We start from the raw sequence: 21127 nt of genomic DNA, 5'->3' as shown, positions 1-21127 counted from the left end.
GTCCCCATCCCCATCCTTGTTCCTGCCCTCGTCTCCATCCCCATCTCTGTCCCTGATCCTATCCCTGTTCCCATCCTTGTCCTCATCCCTGCTCCCGACCCCATCCCCATTCCTGTCCTTGTCCCCATCCCCATCATCCCCATCCGCATCCCTGTTCCTGTCCTCTTCCCCATCCCCATCCCCATCCCTGCCCCATCCCCATCCCCAGCAGGGCTGGGGGGAGCAGCTAAAGCAGCCCCCTGCCTGTGTCCTTGCAGCCTTGCTGGGGGTCACAAGCAGCCATGGGCAGGGGTGTGAGCGGGCAGCCAAGCCCCCACTGCCCTCAGCCCCCTCCCCGGCTGGGATAATGGCATGCCATATGTCACCACCGTGGGACACGGAGGCTGGGGAGCTATTTGGGATTTAATACTATTATCCTAATGCAACCGGCTCATTGTTTGGGTTGGGAAGCTGCTGCCAGTGCAGAGCAGGGTGGTGGTCTGGGTTAGGGGACAGCAGTTCCCCCCCACCCAAGCCAGAACAGGGCCACTGGAGAGCCCCCATCCTGCCCCAGCACCAGGAGCCCTCCTGCTGGGAGGAAACTTGGTGGCAAACTTGCCACCGGTAATGGATGGCAGGGGAGATGCCAGCACCGCACCGCTGGCGGCAGCGGGTCCCGGGATGGGACTGGTACCCAGCTCCCAGCGCCCATCACCCGGGCCTTGGGGTGAGCATCCTGTGGGTGCACGCGGGGCCGCAGCCCTAATCCCCAGGGATTTGGCCCACGTGCGCCCACCTTGCCTGGCCGCCCTTTGGGTGCGAGGCAGAGCCTGGCGCCTGGGCCGGATTAATGGCTCAGTGTCATTAGCAGGTTATTTATAGGTGCTCCTCCGTGCCCTAAAAATCTGCCAGACAAAGGTGGGGAGCTGGGGGGGGTCCCGGCTCTGGCGAAGGAGGGGAGCCACAGCGAAGCAAAGAGACTGCAGAGCACACGTCCAGCGATATCCTGGTTTTACTCTGGGAAAAACACCATCCGGACACAGGGCTTGCGGGTTTTGTGTGTGGTTTTTTTTTTTTTTTTTTCCATTTGTTTTCTCTCATTTTTAAAACAATATAGTGCAGCCAGCACTTCTCACAGTAGAATATAATGGTCAATTTTAGTATAAAAAAAAAACATTCTCAGAGATTTGTAAATGCACTTAGTGCTTGAACAGGCCTTTCAGGGATACAGTACCTCTTTTCCGAGCACAATCACCTTGGGTTTCGTAGGGGTATTTTTCTTTTTTTTAACTTTTAAACATCAAAACACTTCGTATTTTGCGGTGCGGAGCCTTTTTTAAATGAATAAATCTATTAAACACATAATTACACATAGTGAATAACGGACCATAATGAGTATTTTGGAACTGGTTTTCTTTTCTTTTTTTAAAAAAAAAACAAAAAAAAAAGAAGAGAGAAAAAAGGAGGTATGTGAGTGCCCCTGGTACCACGGTCGCCTCTAACCCAGAACCAAGGTAGAACTGACAGTATGGGGGGAAATAAAAGAACCTGGAAGTGTGAGACCTGGGGGGGTTCCCGGGGGTGCTGTGGGGTGGGAGAGGGGCCGGGGGTCCCGATGGGTGCCCGGCACAGGGGCACCGAACCTCCCAGTTGAGTGGGAATAGGAGCTGGTGGCCAACGCGGGGCCGGGAGAGAGGAGGAGGAGGAGGAAGAGGGGCAGGAGGAGACTCTGTAGCAGCCAACACGCAGATGTACAGCCTAGTCAACTAAAAAAAAAAAAAAAAAAAAAAAAATCTGTTCAAGTTTTCAAGTGTTTTTCTTAAATAGCCTCCAGACTGTCCCCAATTATTAGCTTTAATCAAAGCAGTGCAAGTTACGGACTTCAGCTACAGGTCAGGCACGAGCTCCCTGCGGCCGCCGCGCGCCGGCCGGCTGCCGGGCTGGGACCAATTGCCAGAGACGCTCCGGCCAGCCGCGGCACCGGGCTCTGCCCGCACGGGTCCGGCCAGGCACGCGGAGCCGAGCCTCCTCTCCCTGGATAGCAGCAACTCGTAGCAATTCCCTGTTCACATTCGTGGAGATAAAATGATTTCTGAGCTCTATAGACAAGCGGTCCTTCGTCCTCGGCTTCCAGTGGGTTGCGGGTGTATCCAGTCTGGGGACCCCGGTGAAATGCCAGTGTCCCGGGAGCCCTTTTGGCAGCAGACCCCGTGTCCCCCCTCCCCGTCCCCCCGCCCTTGCTGCCACGGTCCGGTACCCGCACGGTGCCGGAGGGGAGCATGGCTCGCGCCAAAGTCCTCGCCCTGGGTTTGGGAAAAGCAGCATCGGTTCCTTATCTGTAGACGGGCAAGCGGATGTGGGCGTGCTGGTGGTCCAAGAGCCTTGGCACAGACACGGTCTCGTAGCCCTTGCCCAGCATCTGCTCCTTGATGCAAGGCGGGTGGATGTCGTTGATGAGATACTCCAGGGACTGGAGGCTGCTGCTGAGGATGGAGGTATTGCAGAGCGTCTTGCTGGGCAGCCCCTCGGTGGGGGGCACCCCCAGCTCGCGGGGCCCGGCCCCCAGCTCCGGCGGGTTGTAACAGTCGCTGTTGGGGGTCACAAGGATGCTGTTCCAAGGGGGGGCGAAGTACTGCCCCACTGAGAAGTTGCCGTGCATGCAGTTCAAGGGGGACGAGCTCACCTTCTCGGCCGCGCCACCCAGGGCGTAGGGGCGCGAGGCGCCCGCACACGTCTCGGGGGACTTGCTGAGGGCCCCCCCGCCACCACTGCCCCCGCTGTACATTCGCAGGTGCTGCTGCTGCTTCTGCTGCCAGACCAGGTAGTCCATGCCCTCGGGGTAGATGCCCGCCTTGGGTCCCAGGGCCACAGCCGGGTTGGAGCCCAGCGCCAGCTCAGCACCCTTGCGGCACTCTGGCAGGACGGCGCTGGCGTACGCGGTGGCACCAGCGAAGGCGCCGTGCTTGGCCGGGCTGGGGTTGGTGGCCACCACGGCCGGGCAGCCCGGCTGGGCGCCCTGCGCCTGGCACTGCTGATTGATCTGGTAGATGATACTCTGGATGGAGGGCAGGTTGGACGGCGGCAGGGCCAGGCTCCTGCCCGCCAGCGGCAGCACGGAGGCCGCCACCGTCACATTGGGGGGTACGGGGCCCTCCAGCTGCTTCTGGCCACCGTGGTAGCTCAGCTGCCCGGCACAGGAGGGACCTTGAGCTAAAGTGCTTGACGCGGGGTAGGGAGCGACACCGACCTGGGCGGGCGAGAGCTTAGTCCGCTTCCCCTCCGAGTTCTTCACCACGCTTTTACCGGAGGCTTTGACGATGGCCAGGAGGCCCTGGTAGCCGCCGGCGTGCAGGGGATAGGGGCTGTAGCGCTGCCCTGTGGTGTCGTAGCCATTGACCGTCCGGTTAAGGTGCTTGTGCTGGGGGACCCTGATGTTGGTGGGGAAGATCTTGATGGTCAGTGGGCTGTTGGCCACCTTCTGTGCGTAGGCGTCCAGCTCGGCGGGGCTGGGGTAGCGCGGGGAATGCATGGGTGCCACCGTCTCGCCTGTGGGAGCAAAGCATAGGGTGAAGCCAGTGCTGCTGGAGGAGGGGGACCCATTGCCACAGCAACCCATCACCCCAGCACCCATCGCTCCAGCATCCATTGCCCCAGCATTCATCTCCCCAGCATCCATCGCCCCCCCACCCCAGCTCCCACCTGCTCCCGGCAGAAAGCAGGTCATGGCACCAACCTGCCCCCTCCCGCTGCCAGAGTCACTTGTAAGTGGCCTAAAATAAACTCGGTGTGGAGAATGGAAATGTCACTTTACCCAACGGGGGAATCTTTCTCCAAGATTGGATTTAAACTACATTATACAAGCAATTTCATGGGTGCTTTGCGCTGCTACGAGAACCTCACCAAAAATGGAAAAGCATTGCATTTACCAGCCATAAATCAGCAGTTCCTATAATGAGCACAAAAATGTCACTTTTATGCAATTTTACAGATGAACAAAACTGGTGAAATTAACTGTGGTAACCTACTGGAGTCAGCAAAAGCCACTGCAGGAAAAAAAATTATATATGTATATATTTTTGTTCCTTTCAAACTCTTTCCTGAGCAAGTTTCTGCCATTCTGGTGTGAAAACTCATTTGTCGTACCCATTATACTTTCATTTGGAGTTTATCTTGAGTATCCAATGAGCCACCAACTGTGAAAATGATTAAATCTACAAAATCTATCTAATAGATGGAATAAATTAGGTGTTTAAAATCTCCACACACACAGAGGCACATGCATGCACACAGTGGCACAGGGGGGATGATGTTTGCTCTGGAGCCGGTCCCAAAACTCCCTGCCCTGCCGGGGGATGTCTGCAGCACCCCAGGAATGCCAGACCCAGTGCCTGCCCGGAGCCAGGTTTTGCAAGGGAGAGATGGTCAAATAGGGGGGGTTGGGGGCTGGCAGCCCCCCACCAAGGAGCCCCAGCCCTCCCAGGGACCCTTCCCCTGCTGCCAGCTGTCCCCCGTTGGGGACACTGGAGAGTACTTTGCTCTGGATGCCACTGGGACCAGTGATTCCTGATACCACTGTATGCTGGGTGGCAAAGTCACCACGGAAGAGTTGTGCCATCGGGTGCATTCAGCACATCTAAAGAAGTTGTTACATTGGTCTGCAAAGCCTGTCTCAGTCCTGCTCCTGGTGATGCTCTGGCACGGCGCCCGCGGCTGCCTGCACGCGTGGGGATGCCCGGACAAACTGTTCAACCCAGGATTCAGGGGGAGGTTGGGGCACTGGCAGCTGCAGGACTCCACGTCCCGCCCCCCCGGGCAGCAGTGTGGTGTTTGGGGAGATGCAGGAGGGAGGCTGTGGCCGCTCTCCATCCTCTGAGTGGTGCAGCAGTAATTTAACAGGCAGAACGGCAGAGCGTTCACCAGCCATTCCTCCCATTAAGCTAATGTTATGGGCTTTTTACAGGTGTCTTAAATAGACATTGTTATTAACGAGTATATTAAGCCAATTAAAACCAGGGCCTTTGAGTAGGATTTAATGTAGCTGCCGGGAGACAGGAGGCATGGCAGCAGCAGCTCCCTACAGCAGGACACGTGCAGGCGCGTGGTGCCCCTGGCTGTGCTGCCAGCCCCAGCAGGCACATCCTGGCCATCGCCCATCCAACCTCCGTAAAGCTCCCGAGCCTGGGTGGCACCTGCGGAGCAGCCAGCGAGCTGCACGGGTGCACACTGGGTGCTGCTGGGCACAGGCACCCCCTGAGCCAGCGGGCACAGGGGGCTGCGAGTGGGACCCCTCCTGCCCGGCGGCATGGCACACCATCCAGCACCACGAGCCATGCACATCTGCATTCCCCTTCATGCCGGCACCGCTGTCCTTGGAGGTGGCAGCATCGCGAATACTCAATTAACATGACACTAATTAGCTGGTGACACTTGCAGAATCCCTAATGAGCCCATTCTACAGAAACACTCCTTCCTAAGCAAAAATATTACAGAAAAAAAAGGGGTCATTGCTGGAGGGAGGAAGGCGGCATTGCCCACGGGCACCGCGGCTCCCCAGCCTGAGTCACCAAAGCCCTGTCCCCAAGCACTGATGCTGAGGGTGGCACTTTTGGGATGACCCCGTGCACGGGCAGAGCCGCCTGCCCAGCTGGGCTGAGCTTGGCCAAGAGCATCCCACCCACCAGGCCTGGTGCCGACACGACACGTGCCCGGGGAGCGCCGTGGCCGACCACGAGCCAGCTGGGGGCAGGGGGGGGCAGGAGCTGCCTTTGTCACCTCTTTGCGCCAGCTGGGTTAGATGTGACAAGCCACCAGTTCCGTGTGTTGTCACATCTCAGGGTGACGCACCAAACCCCCGCCAGGAAAATTACAGAGCGACCGATCTGTATCCCGTCGGCTCCCGGCACGCTGGTGGCTGCGTGGCTCCGCCGCTCCCCCTCTCCGCAGTAATTACTGCTTTCTAACGGGCTGTAATTACTGCGAGATGCAAACTCTCCTGAACCACCGCCGCCGTCACCCGTCAGGCGCAGGCAGCCCTGACACCAGTCCTTTGCTGCCAGGTTCGCCCCCCTCCTCTTAAACTTGAACTATCCAAGCTGTCGGGCCAGGGCTGGGGGAGATGTGCCACGGACACCCCAGCACACGGGTGGCTCAGCCGGGCTTGCCACCTCGAGCAGCCCCGGCTCTCATCACCCCTAAACCAAATCCAGCTGCCGGCAGCGTGACAGCCCAGGCACAGGCACCCATCAACAGCCGCTTCTCCCAGAAGATGATTCTCTGGCTCCCGGCTCCCTCCCTCGCTGGCATTCCCACGGGATGCGGCCGGCACAGCCCCAGCTCTGAGCTCCCCCTCCCTCCCTGACCTGCTCTATTTTTCCAGCCTGCACTCAATAACAGCTAAATAATTGAATCTGCTCAGCAGCCAAAGATTTGGTTTGAATTTTATTGGAATTTTAAATTGTTTTGTTTCTTCAGTATTTTATTACTGTAAATGGAAAATGCATCGCCCGCAGTAATAATCCGATGGCTTTTTATATTACTCCGAGCTTCTGCTCAAAGCATTATTGGAAAGCCAGGCAGAAACGAGAAGCCATTAGAATGGCAGCACAGGCTTATAAGATTACGCCTCCAGCTAAACAACTTTTTACTTTAGCAAATTGGCCACCAAACCCGGTTCGAGACACAGATGTAAATCCCAGACCCCACTGCTGGCGTGATCCGGAATAAATATCTGTTTATGGGTTGGGGAGCTCCAGCCCTGCTGTGCTTGGAGCAGCCAGGTCTGTGCAAAATGTCTGATGGGGGTGGGGGCTGCTGGGCGAGGGGCAGGTGGGAAACAGAGGTGCCCTGAGAAACCTCCACAAAAGCCCCCCGTGGCATACACACCTGCTGCCAGCATCCCTTGCATCCCCCACATCCTTGCATCCCCTGCATCCCCACATCTGCCGCATCCCCACATCTGCTGCATCCCTACAGCCCCCGCATCTCCACATCCCCACATCTGCTGCATCCCCTGCATTCCTGCAACCCCCACATCCCCTGCATCCCTTAATTTCCCACATCCGCCACATCCCTGCATCCGCTGCATCCCCCACATGCCCACATCCGCTGCATCCTCCGTACCCCTGCATCCCCGCATCCACTGCATTCCCCACACCTACTTCATCCCTGGCATCCCTCAGGACCCCTGTGCCGTGCCTGGCTGCAGCCACAGCCCACAAGGGCTGGGAAAGAAGGAAAAATGGGGAGAAAGAAGGGGAGGGAAGCTAACCGGAGCCATCCTTACAGCAGGAGAGATCAGGGCTAACTGGAGACCGCCGATCCGGGGCTTGTGGCCAGCACGAACCCACAACAGTCCCCAATTACCCTCAGCTCGGGCTCCTCTGGGACACAATGGGCGCCGGCAAAGCCCAGCTGCCGGGCCCCTAATTAACCCTGATTTTAACTGTACACTTTTAAAGGCACTAAAGCGGTTACAAAGTGGAGAACAAGGCAGGGTTAATAGCGCAGACCTAAATTGCAGGCCCGCGGGGCCTGGGCCCCATAGAAATAATAGACCTGTCTGGGCTGCTCAGCTGTCAGTCAGGCGAACAATTCGGCACCCGAGGAGCTCACAAGAGCGGCAGCATCGGGGCTCTGGCAATCAGTGTCTGCTCGGTTAAAGCAGTTGTGGGATCAAAGTGGAGCCAGGAAAGATCCTCAGCACCAGAAGCGATGCTCAGTGCTGGGATGGCCATCATCAGGAAGGATGCCTGATAATGGGAAGGATGCTTGACACTGGGAAGGGTGTTCTGGGCCACGAAGGATGCTCTGGACCAGGAAGGATGCTGGGCACCAGGAAGGACGCTTGGCACCTGGAAGGATATTCGTGACCAGGAAGGATGCTCGGTACTAGGAAAGATGCTGGGCACCAGGAAGGATGCTCATACCAGGAAAGATGTTTGGTACTAGGAAGGATGCTCAGTACTGGGAAGGATGCTGGGTACTAGGAAGGATGCTCAGTACCAGGAAGGATATTCATGACCAAGAAGGATGCTTAGTACTACAAAAGATGCTGGGCACCAGGAAGGATGCTCAGTACCAGCAAGGATATTCATGACCAGGAAGGATGTTCGGTACTAGGAAGGATGCTCATCACTGGGAAGGATGCTGGGCACCAGGAAGGATCCTCGGTATCAGGAAGGATATTCCTGACCAGAAAGGATGTTTGGTACTAGGAAGGACGCTCATCACTGGGAAGGATGCTGGGCACCAGGAAAGATCCTCGGTATCAGGAAGGATATTCCTGATCAGGAAGGATGCTTAGTACTAGGAAAGATGCTCAGTACTGGGAAGGATGCTTGGTAGCAGGAAGGATGCTCCAGACCAGGAAGGATGCTCAGCACCAGGAAGGATGCTGCTCCCACAGCCCAGCTGCCTGGGGTGTCCCCTGGCCTGGTGTTGTCAGCAGTGTCCCTGGCAGGGCCCCCTCTTCCTGGAGGCGGGTGAGCACATGCACTGGCAATTTATAGCTTTAATTTTCAGGCCAGACACTGCAGGAGACACTGTGCTCCCCGGGGCAGTTGCCCTGCTCTGGAAGGGGATGGCAAGCAGGACATTGGGGTGCCAGTGGTCAGGGAGTACAACCTGGGGATCAGTGCCAGCAGCACCACAACCCTGAGCAAGGTCTCAACTGGGACAAGCAGAGCGGGGATGTGGTGGCAACACGTAGCACCTCACTGGTTAACAGCCAGCATGAAAGACATGCCCTGCCTCCCTCCCTCCCTGCCCTCCATTCCTTTGCTTCTCTTGGAGATAAGATGGGACAAACCTTATTTTTACACATCGAAAGCACTAAAATATTTTGCAACAAATGAAAGAAGTAATCTCGGCAGTAAATCTTTATAGAGCTGCTGAAGGTGAAGCTGCGGCGAGAAGCTACCTGGTGCCTCGCTCTCCCGCCATCCAAAAGAAAAACGCTTTTTGCCCGCTTTTTGCCCCCTTTTCAGACCAGAGCAGAGCTGCTGCCGCTGGGGCTGCCACGCCACATTCCCGGGCAAACCGTGGGCACATCCCTGCTGCTCAGCCTCAGCCAGCTGTAGGGCACCCCAACCTCGGGGGTAACACCATCCCGGGGAGGGCGAGATGGCAAGAGCTGCCCAGTGGGACCAGCCTGGCGCTGGGGATCCGGCTGGGCTGTGCCGGGATCCCTGGAGTGGCAGGCTGCTTCCTGCTGCCAGTACAGCCAAGCCAACGCCAGCTCCTCCTGCCTGTGCTGCAGCGTGCCGGGCAGGGTGTCCTGCGCCTGGGCACGGGCACGGCTGGGCACCGCGGCTGGGCTCAGGTGTGCCCAGGGGGGTTGCCAGGGATGCTCGGCAGGCTGCAGCAGCCAGCACATTCACCCTGGGAAAGGCCATTTCCCGGGGGTCACCCTGCCCTGCCCCGAGCATCCTGCCCTCCCTCCTCATCCTCACCCTCCATCCCCATCCTGCCTTGCCCCTCTTAAAGGAAAGTGCTGGTGTTGCCAGCACTGAGCTCCCGTTCAGCTCCTGCTCTGCCTCCTCAAGCCTGTGGGGCAAAAGGGCAGCAATTAGGCAGGAGTTTTAATTTACGCAGGGGCAGGAGGGGCTGGGAAGGGGAGCGATGCTGAGCGCCGGGCAGAGGCAGGAGGAGACACCGGGGACCTGAGCAGCCGCTCAGTGATTTGCGTGCCAATGGCTCTTATTAAACAATAATAATGCCACAGCCTCCAAATGAATTAAACTCTGCAAGAGCTGAGCGCTTATCCCCTGGCTTTGGGACCAGGTTCCCTCTTCCCCTCGCAGCAAGGAGATCCCAGTGTCTTTGAAGCTTCAAGAAGTGTCAAAAATCCCCTTTTTCTCTGCCTGCAATACTGGGAGCAGATTTTGGAAGAGCTAAAGCCTAAATATTTGCAAAACACTTGGAGGAAACCTCAATATTTGGAAAACACTTGGAAGAAACCTCAATATTTAGAAAACATTTGGAAGAAAACAAACAAAATCTGGTATATTTCATGAATCAATGAAGTCCTTGAAGTATGGGTCCCAGCCCCAGGTGGCAAAGCTGGCTGGGCAGGAACCGGCTGCCCCGGTCCCCCAGGCAGCAGCTCCAGGCAGGACCCCCCTGCCCACCCCGTGGGGCCAGAGGGCAGCGCCTGCCTGCATGGCACAGCCGGGGCCAGGCAGCAGGGTGCTGCAGCCGGTGACACCCTGCTGAGAGCAGGAAAAACCTCAGGGGGTCCTAGGTGGAGCTGGGGGGGTCACTGGGGGATGCTGTCCCAAGCATCACCCAGACCCAGGGTGACCCATGGGCAGGCTCGGGGATGTGTGGCCCCCAGCCCTGGGGAGAGCAGTCACGGGTCCCACACATCCCCTGAGCTGGTTTTGGGGTGCAGGTGGGGAGAGGGGGGGGCTGGTGCTGCCCCCCCCGGCGCCACTCGCTCTGCGCCAGGCAGGTTGGGCTGCTGTCACATTGCACCGGCTTTCCCACCCTGTGAAGTGCGGTGGTTTCTATGGTGACGGTGTCCCCAGGATGGGTGGCGCAGAGGCCACGGCATCTCGGTGGATACAGCGGGGGACCCATGCACCAGCGCGGTCCCCAGCCCCCCATAAGCACAGCCCTGGCAGGGACAGTGCCCCCCATGACCAGCACCCTCAGCATCACCGCGGCTGCCCCCCAAAAGGTGGCTGCAGAGCCCCCCATTGCAGGACCAGTGGAGCCAGGACAAAAGCATCCTCCAGCAGAGCATCCCTGGCATGAGGACCCGACAGTCGAACGCGCCCCGGCTTCGGGGGCTTAAATTAAAACCAACTACAGAAATAATAGCGGGAGAAATCCATCTGAATAACCGTAGGTGGCAAACCCCGCGCGGCAGCCGCACAGGAGCCGTAATCTGCAAAGACAACAAAATTCATGACAAAGCACAAAGGGAAGCGCCGGGCTTCACCGTCCCCAGATATTCATCCGTTAACACGTTCCCTTTTTAGGCTGACATGTCATTTCAGACGGGCCTTTTTTCCTCCCCTTTCTTCTCCCCCTCAATGGCGCGCGGCTCTGCCGAGGCGGCTGCTGAATTGGATCACCTCAGGGCGAGCACTTTATTATCTGCAGTCAAAGCGTCACCACAAATACCCGTCTACACACACACGTGTCACTTCCCATTTGTCTCCTCCACGAGGTATTAGCGCCGTGCGCCGCCGTGTACCGTGCCACCGTGTCCACCAGTGCAGCAAAGGCAAACGGCGCCAGGCGGGAGGTGCGTGGGGAGGGCGGCATTGAGGCCAGGAGGATGCCATCGTGCCACCCCACTGCTGCCCCGATGCCACCCGGATGTCACCCCCATGCCAACCCCAATGCCACCTTGATACCATACCAATGTCATCCCAGCGCGACCCAAACATTGTCCCAATGCCATCCTGACACTAGCCCTGTGCCACTCCAATACTGCCCCCATGCCACCCTTATGACACCCAGATGCCACCCCAACACCATCACAATGCTGCCCCAATGCCACTTATATGCCACCCAACACTGCCCCAGCACAGTCATTACGCCACCCCAACGCCACCCTGAAGCCACCCCAATGCAATCCCCACGCCATCACGACGCCATCCTGAGCCTGTCCCAGTGCCATTCCAGTGCCACCCCAATGCGGCCCCAATGTCATCCCAGTGCCACCCCAACGGCACCCAACACTGCCCAAGCACAGCCCTGATGCCACCCCGATGTCACTCCACCACGCAACCGCTGAGGGGACCCCAGGACTGGGAGGGACCCCACCGCAGCCAGCAGCCCTGCAGATCACCCCAGCCCCTCTGCAAATTAGTATCTGAATCATTTTAAGGCACAGGCTTTGCATGCTGAGCGCCACTGCCAGCACCCATGGCAACCCGTCCCTGCTGAGGGGAGCAGGGTGGGCACCCCCGGCGCAGGCATCCCCAGGTCTGCAGCCCCGCCAGTGCCCGGGAAGCTGCTCCATGGCTGATGGACCGGTGCGGCTCTGGAAAGTTTGGAAACAAACCAAAACCCCCTCTTGTGCTGGGGCACGACCAGCGAAGACCACCCAAAGACCAGGGCTCTGAGCAGCCCCCCCGCCCATCCATCCCCACCATGCACATGACCGATGGAAAAGTGTTTTTGCAGCATTTCCTGGCAGGGAAAGTGCAAGTCAACAGCACATTTTGGGCATGGCAGTTAATTGAACTCCTTTTTATGGCACTTATATAAATACACAGACCCATCATTAACCGATCCCTTCCAGAAACTGAAAATGAAAGAATTAATCTTATTTCACTCATGTGTAACCCCTCATGAAATTAAAATGATATTTTATGGGTGTGTACAAAAGCAGCGCCTTGCTGCAGCTACTTTAATGAAAATGCCCTTGGAATAAGTAGAATTGGGTAACGAGAAGCCATTAAACAGGGCTTTATCCCATATGCAATTAAACAGTTTTATCACTGATGAGAGTCCCCATGGGTGAGCGGGGAGAGGTGTGGGTGACCCTGAAGCCAGATCTCTGGCACTCTGCTGCTCTCTAAGCCCCAGCCACCACCTCTCATTAGTGTTTTAATAACCCAGCCGGAGCCCTGGGAGGGCTGATGCCACCCCCCTAAGAGCCATTTCTTACAGCGTCCCCACGGGTCCGAGGTGCGAGGTCCCATGGGATGCCCGGCAGGAGGCCAGACGGATGCGCACGGTGAGAGGCGGCGGCTGATGCTTGCATGGTGAAAGCACAGAGGGAGCGCAGGGAGCCCCCCATAACACCCAGCTCCACACGGATCCCACCCTCTTACCAGAGCACGCATCCTGCACCTCCAGCTGCACACCCAGCCCCAGGCTGCCGGCAGAGCAGTGCCAGCTGAAGGAGGGCACACAGAAAGTAACATTTAATTAAATATAAGCCACTGCTACATTATTGCAGAGAGCAAGAGCAGCATAGAGTTTGGCCAAGCCGAGAGTGGTATTATTTGATTTATAATTTAAATAAAGCTCAGGATTCCTGTAATGCGCACAGAATAAAATCAAAAGGGACCAGGCTGCTGGAGTTAATTGGACGTGATATTTTCCTGAGGATGCTGCTTCTCCACAGGCTCCTGCTCCTCGGCTGGAGACGGGCAGACACAGGCAGGACTGGCAGGGCTCTGGGCACCCTCCTGCTGCCTCCTGTATCCTCCTCGAGGATGCAACGCTGTCATGCCAGGCTAGTGCTCGCGGTACAGCCCTGGGATTACTGGCAAGGGAAACTGGCTGCTGCCATGAGCTGCTGACAGCGAGCACCGCAGCAAAGTCACCTACAGCATTTTACAGGATGGATTTTGTGGGATGCACCGAGCCTGCTGGGATGCAGCTGCACCAGCATGTGGGGCACCAAGATGAGGGGGACAGTAATTAGCAGGAGAGCCAAGGGGTAGAACCAGGGGGCGAAGGCGCCAGGGCCAGCAGCTCCCAGCACGGGCAAGAAAATTAGTCAGCTCACCTTTTACGTGAAATTAATACAAAAATTAATCAGCGGCGTGGGCAGGATAATAGGATTTCACAGTGGTGCCGGGCCAGACAGCCAATGTGCCGAGAGCCAGACTCATTTAATATCGACAGAAACAATGCCAGAGGACAGAAATAAGACCCATAAAGATAATTACTGAGATACTCAGGAGCAAATTAAGTAATCAGAGGCACTTCTAAATTGTGCCTCATTTTAAGAGAACACTATCTTTGTCGATTACCTACACAGGCGTTTAGGAGGTGGCAGGAGGCTCGGCCCCGCGCACCAGCTCGCCGGCCCCTCTGCACCGTGCTTACCGCAGGTGCCATAAATAAAGAAGAGCAAATCGTATTCCAAACCAGATGCGTGGCCCTGGATGTCACCTGCAATTTAATTTGCACTAGCAGGAGGCAGAGAGGAACGAGACGTGCTGGATTTGCCCATAATGAGCGGAAACATACGGGCAGCTAAACTTTGATTAAGGTGACCTGGTTGGTGGCGGCTGGTGGCGAGCACGGGGGTCTGGCTGGGCAGCTCGGCCACCAGCACGCACCGCCCCAGGTGGGGGACAAGCCTCAGAGATCTCAGGCGAGCGTGGTCCTGCCTGGAGGGATGGGGTGCTCTCAGCCAAAACCCCTGGTACTCTGGTCCCCCGTACCTGCCGGGGTCTGGCTTGGGGTCAGACCTCTGCAAACTGCCCTCCTCCCACCGGCACAGCTCCGGGACCCTCTGGTACCCCAGGGCTGGGACCTCCCAGGGTGCAGGTGGCTGCATCCAAGAGCAGCTCTCCCCACTGATGGGTGCCTTGCCCTGTGGCAAAACCATGTACAGGGCTCCTGCTCCCTGAATCTCCTTATTTAGCATTGTCTGTGGTGGGGCAGGAAAGGCTGGGAAGCACCAACCCTGGGAAGCACCAGACCCTGGCAGGAGGATGCTCAGGGACCCCATCCCCAGGGTGCTGCTCCTCAGCATCCCCATGAGCAGAGTCTCAGGTTTCTGGCTCCGAGCCGCAACTGAGGAATGCTGCGGGGATGGGCAGACATATCCTGACCTCAGCATCACACCAGGCTTGACAGAGATGCCCAGTGCCAAACGCCTCCGGTCTCCAGAAACCCCTGCCAGGCTCAGCCTGCCCACGGGTCTCAGACCGTGTGGGCCTGGCTGAGCTAATTAACCCGTGGCAATGAGGCACACCGGGAGCCGGCCCCTGCTCCCCTCGCGCCAGCCCTGCGCCGCTGCACACTGCTCAGGCATGACGGATTAGGAATAATTTTACAAGAGCAACATCCGTTTTCCTTCCAGAGACTAATAAGAAGGAGACCCGAGCGGCACCGCGAGCTCCGATGCAGCACAAGCACACGGGGGTCCATGCATACCCCCACCAGCACCTTTGCAGACTCACCAAGACCCCGAGAGCTGACACCCTGATGGATGCTTGGGGGCAAAGAGCTCAGGAAGCACCGATCCCACCTGCCCTTGCGATCCCAGATGCACACACAAGTGCTTCCCCGCCTGCAACGCTGGGATGCACGGGCGCCCATCACCCTGCCTCTGGCTTGGGTGCCCTGCTCCCTGCAGCCGTGCCATGCTGGAGCTTGGGGAGCTTCAGCCGAAAAATAACCCTCCTGGCTGGCAGTGAGCATCGCTGGAGCAATGCCGGGGGTCCCCAGGGTGGCCAAGCATCACCCAAACCCCGTGCCTGGCTCCCTCGGCTGTGTCGGGGTGCCCAGGTAGAGGGAAAAAAACATCTCTGGGAAAATACAGATCATTAAACAAATGCCCGGGGGCTGTCACAGACTAACAAGCAGAGCTTTAGCAGCTGATTTGTCTTCAGTCGGCAATGTTTAAAAATCCAACTGAGACCAGCAGAAAAATATCCACTCCCCTCTTTAAAACACACATTCATCACTTGAGAATCTTAATGCGTCTTTCCCAGCCGGGGAGGTCAAACACGCCTGCCTAAAGCAGGCTCATTAAATATACATTTAATCACGGTTTGGATTGAGAGACAAAGGCTGGGAGAGACAGGTGCTTTACTGGAGTGACCTTTTGGATCCCATTTTAATGTAACTAGTTTACAGCTTATCTGAAAGGCCAGCTCCTGGGGAAGGCGAGCTGCTGCAAAACGGAGAAAGTAATTAGGGGGGGAAGGGCCGGGGAGGTTTGTGGGGCGCGGAGCAGGCGACAGCAGCATCCTCTGCCGCCACTGAGCTTCCCAGACAGCTCTGCAACATTTTCTGAAGTTCGACTTATCAACCAGAGCAACCCAATTTAATTTGCTTATCTTGTCTCCTTCCTCCCCCTCCCCTCCCTGCTTCTCCTGCTCTTTTTAATTATCGGTTAAATAAATGTCTTTTTCAATAAGGGAAGCAGCATCAAAGCAGGCACACCAACCCCCACCCACCAACCCCCCCGCCCCCGGGCACTTACACTTGCGCGGCTCCAGCGCCTTGTTGGGGCAGGCGAGGTGCTGGGCTGGGGGGTTCTGGGTCCTCTGCAGGCAGGCCAGCATGGTCTGGGTCTCCCGGCGGGCAGTGCCGCCCCCACCGCTGGCCCGTGTCCTGCCGAGAGAAGAGACACGCTGGTCAGGCAAGGAGACCTGCCCGCACCGCTGCCCACCACCCTTCTGCCCACCCAGCCGCTCTCCAGGCAGAGGAGCTGGAGGCAGGAGCTCCCGGCGCCGACCACGGGCACGCACGCTGCTCAGAGCTTTTTGCTCCTTTGGTGATAAATAAATAACTCTGAAAGCCTTAAATATGAATGGATATAAAATAAATATGAAGGTCTCCGTGGGTGATTTGCACTCCTTGCAAAGCTTTCCATCCTTCCCGCCAGGAATGGGGCAAAACCAGGGCATCCCCCCGGCACCGCGCTCCTGGCAGTGCCAGACCAGCCTGCTGGCGTGCCAGCCAGCACCTCCCGGCACCAAGCAACCCTGCCGGCTCCGGCCAAGGCTGGGGAAAGATGGCGTTAAAATCCCGCTCAGGGTCCTGGGATCTGTCGCCAGCTCCCAGCTGGCATCAAAATCTGCTCAACAAAAGCTGGAGGGGTCAGGCCAAAGTCATCACCACCACCACTCTGCTAATTGTACATCCTTCATGAGCCACCGCGGAGGGCATGAATTATAACCAGTTGCTGCTGACACCCTCCCACTGCTCCGGCTGGCGCGGGGAGTGATATTGCTGCTTGGAGAGGGCAGGGAGACGTGGGCAGGAGCAGCAGAAAAGCAGGCAGTGGTGCCTGTCCTCCAGCATCGCAGCTTCTGAGCCATCGCTCTCCTGGCTGAACATCTACTGATGGCTGGGGGTCACGGCTGGGGGTCACGGCTGGGTGTCATGGCCGGGTACATCACTTCACCTGCTCCGTCATGGGGAAATCGTGCCCTCCTGCAGCTCTCCGTGATGTTTTCCACATGCCCTGGTGTTGGAGAGAGGTGCTGGGCTGGCAGGGAGCTGTGCGGTGGCTTTGGGCACACGTTGGCACAGCTGTGACCATCACCTGCCGGGCAGCGGAGCAGAGACAGATGCTCCCTGAGCTATGGCTGATGCTCTCCTTGCTCCACTGGTTTAAACATCGCCCAGAAACACACCTTCACAGCCACCACGGGTGCACAGCCAACGGTACCCATGCGCTGGCCGCTGGCTCTCACCCCATGCCCACCTCCATCGGGCACAGGGGTCCCAGGCTCTGGGCTCGTCCCCTGGCTGACAGCCGGTGGTGGCGGTGGGACCCACACGGGGTGTCCATGCCATGGCTGCGCTCTGCCCGAGGGTCTCGCCCCGTCCCCCCCATGCTGCAAACTGGGGTAAGGGAGAGAGAGACTCATTTGCGAAAGGTGTGAGGAGCAGGAGGGGAGGAGGAAGTCATCTAATACCAAGCAGGTGTCTGGAGAACCCAAATTGTGCTGTTTTCTCCTAATAATGAAGTATTCATGAGTAAAAGCCTTTTTCACTACTTTCTTAAGACACTAATTTCACAACAAGCGCCTTGTTACCATGCAATTATTCCAATCGTGCATTTCTCCCAGATTCCATCTGTCCTCATGCTCTCTAAATGAAAGACAATCATGTAACCACCTTTCATTATTCACTATTTTACTTTCAGCAAAGGTACCCTGAAAGAAATTATTTCCTCTGAAAGGGACTTTTATTCAGTTTCAAAACCAATTTTCTCCTATTACTGTCTTAAAAAAAAAAAAAAGAAGGGGGGCAGGGAGGTGTTTTTATTTCATGCATTACATACCCTTTGTTAACGCAGCTCGCAGTAAAAGCAGCCATATCCATTTTCTGGCTTCGATTTCTGGTAATTTTAAAATATGCCATTACAATCAGGCAGAAATTATACAGTTTGAAAAGAGAATGAAGTGCTTCTTATTCAGAGGCTGAGCGCACTTGACTGCCAGGGAGCTCGGCTCTCCCCGCCGGGACTCAGGGTGCGTTACGCAGCCCTGCTCCCCCTGCACCTTCGCTCCCCCCGCACGTGCCCACCGCTGCCTCCGCACCGGGGAGATGCTGTGCTGACCCCATCCCCACAGGGGGGACCCAGGTCGGGGCACCCATGGCCATGCAGGGGATGGCTGCGCTGGCTCCCACTCTACCTGAGCCTCAACTAGGCAGTGACCTCGGGGCTGGCATCCCGCCGGGTGTCACCATCTGGCCGATTAGCGGGCGGATGTCACCTCCTCCCCTGCGGCAAGGCCAACTCAGTGCTGGGATGCTGCCCCACGTCCCTGCTGGGCACGGGCTTTGTGGGTGGCTCGCGCTGCTGATGGATGCACATCAGGTCCTTGCTGATCCCCGGGGAAAGTGGGGCTGAGAGCAAGGAGAAAGCCCCCACAGGGCAGGATGCGGCCACCGGCAGGGCACCAAACACGAGTGCCAACAGGGGGCTGGGCAAGGATGCAGCCTGAGCCCCCGGGGAAGGGGGGATGCTGGTGGCCGCTCACAGGAGCTGTAGTCGCCTTTGGCCCTTGGGGCCTAGCCATGCAAGTCCCCGGGGGACATCCCCATGATGGCACAGGTGCTCTCCACACCAGTGCCCTCTGTGCCCTGCCACACAACCAGGCACAGCCCAGCACCCTCCCGGAGCCATCCTGACCTCAGCCATGCACAGCAGGAGCATCATCGGCATCAGCCGGCAGGGATGTGGGAGCCATATGCCAAACTAAATAAAGCCACCGGTTAATTCAGACCCCGGGTTTGCCCCCATCTCCCAGCATCATGCAGTGGAGACAATTTTTCCGACAGCTATGTTGCGCTTCAGCCCACCTCAGCCATGCTTCGTAACCACAAGGGCCCTGGCACCGCACGCACCGCAATAACATCCCTCCATCCTGGCACCCTGCCAGGCACCCCCAGCGCACCCGAAGGCGAGAGGGTGGGCGCCGGCACAATGGGCATCTGTGCCGCGGTGGCATTTCGTTAATGCTGCTCAGAAAAGCCCCTGAATCAGCTGATGGGAATTGGGCGCTGGGCTGTCCGAACGCTTAGCGCCAGCTTAGTTAGCTCCATCTGCATTTGAACTAATTCCAATCAGCAGGATCCGATTTAGTTCAAGCTGCTCTGGCTCTTTCGTGGCAGGAAAGACAACACTCAGCAGTTTTGCTGAACCACCCCCCAGTTTATGTGGCCTCGATGGCCCCGCTGCCACCCGGCCAGCGGCACAGCCGGCACCGTGGCACATGGCAAGAGCATCCCGCTCTCGGGGATGCTAGGAGCAGGGTCCCTCAGGAACCCCAAGTCTGCATCCCACAGCACCACTCCCCAGCCCTGGCATCACCCCCCTCCATCCTTCCCCAGCCCCTCTCCAACCGCTCCTTCCTGGCCCCCACCCTGGGCCAGCTAATTTCGAAGCCCTATCTCTACATCACACTATTTATAAGCCCAAGGTCTTTGTGACTTTAATAATAATTAAAAAAAATAATAAAATACCCTCTCTGTCTAAAGCCCCAGTGACGGGAGGGTTTGGCACCTCCTCTGACATCAGCGGCTGATAAGTCGGGCTTATCTCCTCCGAGAGCCCCGTGAAGGTCCCTCTGGCGAGATAAGGCCAGCGCAGCTGTCGATAGAGGCTTTCGCAGGCGAGGATTTAGATAAAAGAATATGTGATGGGGGTGGGGGGGGGAAGGGAACATTTAAAGTCTCAGCCTGAACTGGGTCTGTGCTGCTGGCTGGACAGTGCGAGGGCAGAGGGGAGGGCAGGAGCAGCGCTCCAGCTGGGAAAAGTAAGGAACAAGGTCTCTGTCACCACCCAGGCTTGGGTGCAAGGTGAGCATCCTTCCCCGGGTGTTATCAGGGTGGCCTGGGGTGCAAGCCCAAAAAAAGGGAGTTTTCTAGGTTAGGAGATGAAGCGGGGCAGGAACACAGATGCTGCAAAGCTGTTTGAGTCATGCCGCCATGTCTCCCTCCGGGCTGTTAAAAGACAGTGCAGGGTTTGGCACAGGGAGAGGAGGTGACCGGGTCACCCCAGCTAGAAAAGGCACAAGAGGTTTCTGACAGCGCCGGCCGGGCGGTGTGGGAGCAAGGCTGAGGCTGGCAGCCACCCTCACAAGCTGGCAGCACTGATAAATGAAGCAAAAATGCTCACTGGTCGCTGGGGTGCCGAGTATCTGTGGTGCCAGGGCTACCTGTCGCGACTGGGGACACCCTGGTCCCTCATCCCTCCATGCTTGGATGGAGGAGAAACCCCCGGCTCCCCTTCCCCGCAGCCCTGGGGACATGGGTGCTACCTCCACAGCATCCCCAGCACGGCCACTGCCACCGCCCCACAGACACTGGCTTCCCATCAGACGGCATCCCTCCTGCACGGGTGAGGCGGTGCTGGAGGAGGAAGGCTTCCCTTCAGCACACCCCAAAGGTGATGTGGGTGCACACCCCACCAGGGATGCAGGTGCACACCCCAAAGGTGATGCGGGCGCACATCCCAAAGGCTTCCTCTCTGCACCTCGGGGATAGGTGCCCATCCCATCCCAGGGCAAGCGGGATTTTGGCTCGTGCTGCCGGCTGGCACCAAGGTGGTGCAGGCAGCTGCCGTGCCAGCTCATGCCCATCTCCCACCCAGCAGCAGATTTATGGTCCCCAGCTGAGGTGGTGGAGGGGACACGGCACTCGGCAAGCGACACCACAGCTCCGTCCTGCAACAGGCGAGCGCGGGAAAGGTCACCCCGCTGTAAATCACTGGGAGCACCAGATAAAATAAAGCAGAAAGTTGACGCCGCTGTGCCGAGGGCTGCAATAAAGCACGGCACGGTGCCGCTGGCCGCACCACGACCTTCCCCTCGCCCGGCCGCTGCTCCATCGCACCCGGCTAATCCGCTCCCCTCCATGCACTCCAGCCCCAGGCCTTTCAGGGGGCCCTGTTAATAATTAAATGTTAATCTAAAAAGCAATTTTAGCTGCAGTGCTGCAGATCTGGTTAGAGATTACATTAGCATGTAAGAGTCAAGGGTAATTTTCTCTAACCCCTCTTGTGATCTTTAAAACCCGCAGATCTTAAAGCAACACCAGCTCCTCTGATTAAAATTGGAAGCTGGGGTTTGCAACAGATAATGATGCTGGAAGTGATTATTTTGCTGCGGGGGAGTGGGGGCCTGTCTGTGGGAGTGACCCACACCGGCTGAGCAGCTGCTCCCGGCCCGTGCCCTGCGGAGATGCAGGGAAGGAGCCCAGG

General features: G+C 57.5%; 1 protein-coding gene across 3 annotated transcripts in view; it reads right to left on the bottom strand.

Annotated features, from left to right (window-relative positions):
* Window positions 1–888: 888 nt before the first annotated feature.
* The window catches only part of FAM222A (family with sequence similarity 222 member A), a 32347-nt gene continuing 12108 nt past the window's right edge, over window positions 889–21127 (bottom strand). Inside the window, exons 2-3 of one of the 3 annotated variants that reach the window (XM_037394188.1) lie at window positions 15890–16020; window positions 889–3525 (exon numbers count right to left, since the gene is read on the bottom strand). In XM_037394188.1, the coding sequence (XP_037250085.1) occupies window positions 2312–3525; window positions 15890–15971 (1296 nt within the window). In that variant the 5' untranslated portion in view covers window positions 15972–16020 and the 3' untranslated portion in view covers window positions 889–2311. Of the gene's footprint in view, window positions 3526–15889; window positions 19236–21127 lie in introns of those variants that run through there. The other 2 variants (XM_037392512.1, XM_037393269.1) reach the window with 2 other exon arrangements.

Source organism: Falco rusticolus, chromosome 1, assembly GCF_015220075.1.
Source record: "Falco rusticolus isolate bFalRus1 chromosome 1, bFalRus1.pri, whole genome shotgun sequence".
NCBI lineage: Eukaryota > Metazoa > Chordata > Aves > Falconiformes > Falconidae > Falco > Falco rusticolus.
The sequence above is the reverse complement of the archived record's forward strand: the minus strand, read 5'-3'. Positions and strand labels throughout refer to the sequence as shown.